Source organism: Nannospalax galili, unplaced genomic scaffold, assembly GCF_000622305.1.
Source record: "Nannospalax galili isolate Female #2095 unplaced genomic scaffold, S.galili_v1.0 scaffold1657, whole genome shotgun sequence".
NCBI lineage: Eukaryota > Metazoa > Chordata > Mammalia > Rodentia > Spalacidae > Nannospalax > Nannospalax galili.
The window spans coordinates 43,793-46,162 of NW_008339532.1; the positions used below are offsets into that span (position 1 = coordinate 43,793).

General features: G+C 46.3%; 1 protein-coding gene across 2 annotated transcripts in view; it reads right to left on the minus strand.

The window, feature by feature from the left end:
• Trit1 (tRNA isopentenyltransferase 1) overlaps nucleotides 1-1,839 on the minus strand; it is a 45,606-nt gene extending 43,767 nt beyond the window's left edge. For both annotated transcript variants that reach the window (XR_003849745.1, XM_029564101.1), the window contains exon 1: nucleotides 1,659-1,839. Coding sequence is in view for 1 of the 2 variants with exons in the window: in XM_029564101.1 (XP_029419961.1) it covers nucleotides 1,659-1,829 (171 nt within the window). In the remaining variant the exon portion in view is untranslated. The remainder of the gene's footprint in view (nucleotides 1-1,658) is intronic.
• Nucleotides 1,840-2,370: the final 531 nt, after the last annotated feature.

Sequence of the window (2,370 nt, forward strand, 5' to 3'; positions counted from 1 at the left end):
TAGCCACTTTTGAAAGAGATGTATCTTTGCTCTGGAAACTGTTATTGAGTATATTAAAGCTACAATGATATGCTTCTTCTAAAAAAAGAAAAAAGAAAAAAAATTTTTCCCTTTGTGTATGTGTGCAGGTGTGTATAGTACGTGCATCTGAGTCCATCTGTGGAGGCCAGAAGTTGATGTCAGGTGTCTTTCTCAACCACTCTCCATCTTATCTTTTGAGACAAGGTCTCTCACTGAACCCAGTGCTCACCAAATGGCAGACTGGCTGGCCAGTGAGCTTCACTGTCAGACATCCCCCTGCACTAAGGTTACAGGTGCAACATACCTAGTTTTTTTCTGTGGGCACTCGGGATCCAAACTCACACTTGTGCAGCAGGTGCTTTATTCACTGAAGAGCTTCTTTAAAGTTTCCATGACCCTAACTGATTTCTCCCTTCTTAATGGAATTTCATGAACTCTAGCACTTGTTGGGTCTTCTGAACCTATCCATCTCAGAATGCTCCACAAATATCTCTATTCACTTATTAGCTCACCTTCTTTCATGTTTAGCCAGACTAAAACTCCCTACGGTTTTACCTGTTCAAAAAATAGCAGCTACCACACTTTTTACTATGAGCCATATGTTAAGTGCTTTAAATATTTTACTGGATTTAATCATCACAATAATGTTGTTCTTGATAGTCCTCCTTTTTTACAAAAGAAAAGAAAGCAAAGGAAATCAACAAATTAGCCTGAAGTTGCATAACTGGGAAAAAACAAGGCTAAGATTGAAGCTAAATCCTGTCATCCAAAAAGTGGGTTGCAAACAAATGTTTCTTCAATAAGCCCATCATGTCATATGTGGCGAAGGTCTTATCACATCCAAATGAATTTATGAGGGTAGAAACCATGCTAGGGGAGCTTATGAGGTGGGCGGAAGAACGACCCTTCTTGGCTGAGTACATGTCAGATTAGGCTGTGGCGGGCATTTTATGATCAACACCTCTGAACACTCCTAAGGATTCCTTCATCAGATTCACCCCAAATGTCAAGCACTCTCAACCAATCCACACATGCTCCCCACGTGGGACAAATACTACATCCCTTCTGCAGGTCGAAGTTCAAAGAAAAGAAGAGTATTTTTAAAAAAGTAGAAGAGTATTTTTAAAAAGTCACGTGGCCAATGGCTAACTCAGACTAGAATCCAGGTCTGACTTCTGACTGTCCTGCCCCAGAAGACAATCAACTCACAGGGGAAAACTTATTTACCCTGGTCTCGATAGCCTAGAATTATGGCAAAAGTTCTGGAACAATTTCAATGAAAAAAATATTTACTGGATACATGTCAATCTTACGTGTTCAAATACTTCTCCACTTAATTGCTACGTGACACAGACAAAAATCTTTTTGCCTCCCCGAGCCCCAATATTTTATCCATAAACGAAGCTATTTATAGCACCCATCAAACAGTATCGCCCCGAGAATCAATCAGGTGATCACAAGGCCAGTCGGTACTGTGTCTGAAGTACGGTAGCACCTGGCACGTACGGGCTCCCCTCGCCCGCGTCCCCCGCAGGCTCGGGGTTTGCCCACACCCCCTACGCCTCAGGGTGTCCCAGCTCCTGAGGCCTGCACACGACCTCCAGGGTCGGTGGGCCCCGCTAGCCGCGCCGCCGTACCTGCATGGAGTCGGCGCTGACGATCTCGCCCCCGAGCCGCTGGCCCAGCTGCAGCGCCAGGGTGGACTTGCCAGTGCCTGTGGCCCCGAGAATCACTACCAAAGGCAGGGTGCGCCGCAGGCCCCGGAGCCCAGCGCTCGCGGGAGCCACTCGTGCAGCTGCAGCCGCCATCTTAGAGACATCTGCGCATGCGCGGGAGCAGCTGTCCCCATGGCAACAGGCCTTGAGCTGGCACGGATCTCCGGCTCAGAAGGGAGGGTGCTAGGAAAATGGGAGCTTGCAGGACAAAGGTCCACAGCGCTTCCGGAATCAACTACCTTCTGCCAGTCCAAACACTTGCTCTCTCAAAAGAGAGATGACAACCCCATCTAAAATACACCTGCCCTTGTTGTTCATACCAAGCACCCAGTTGTTTTTCTTCACAGCACTAATTACAGCATAAAATTGCAGATTGGCCTCGTGTGTAGCGTTTGAGTTCTACTACAGGCTGTTAGTTCCACAAAGGGGCAGATTCTGACTAGATCATTCCTGACTGTATCTCCAATGCCTAGCACAGTATATAGTACCAACAAAGAGACACCCAGTAATTATCAACGGGATAGAAAAATGACTTGCCTCCTTAGTGCTAGATCTCATAAGCTCAGGGATGTGGCATTCTTCAAAATCAGATGTGCCCAGTTCTCAGGCAAAAGTATCGCTCTAATGCTTTCAT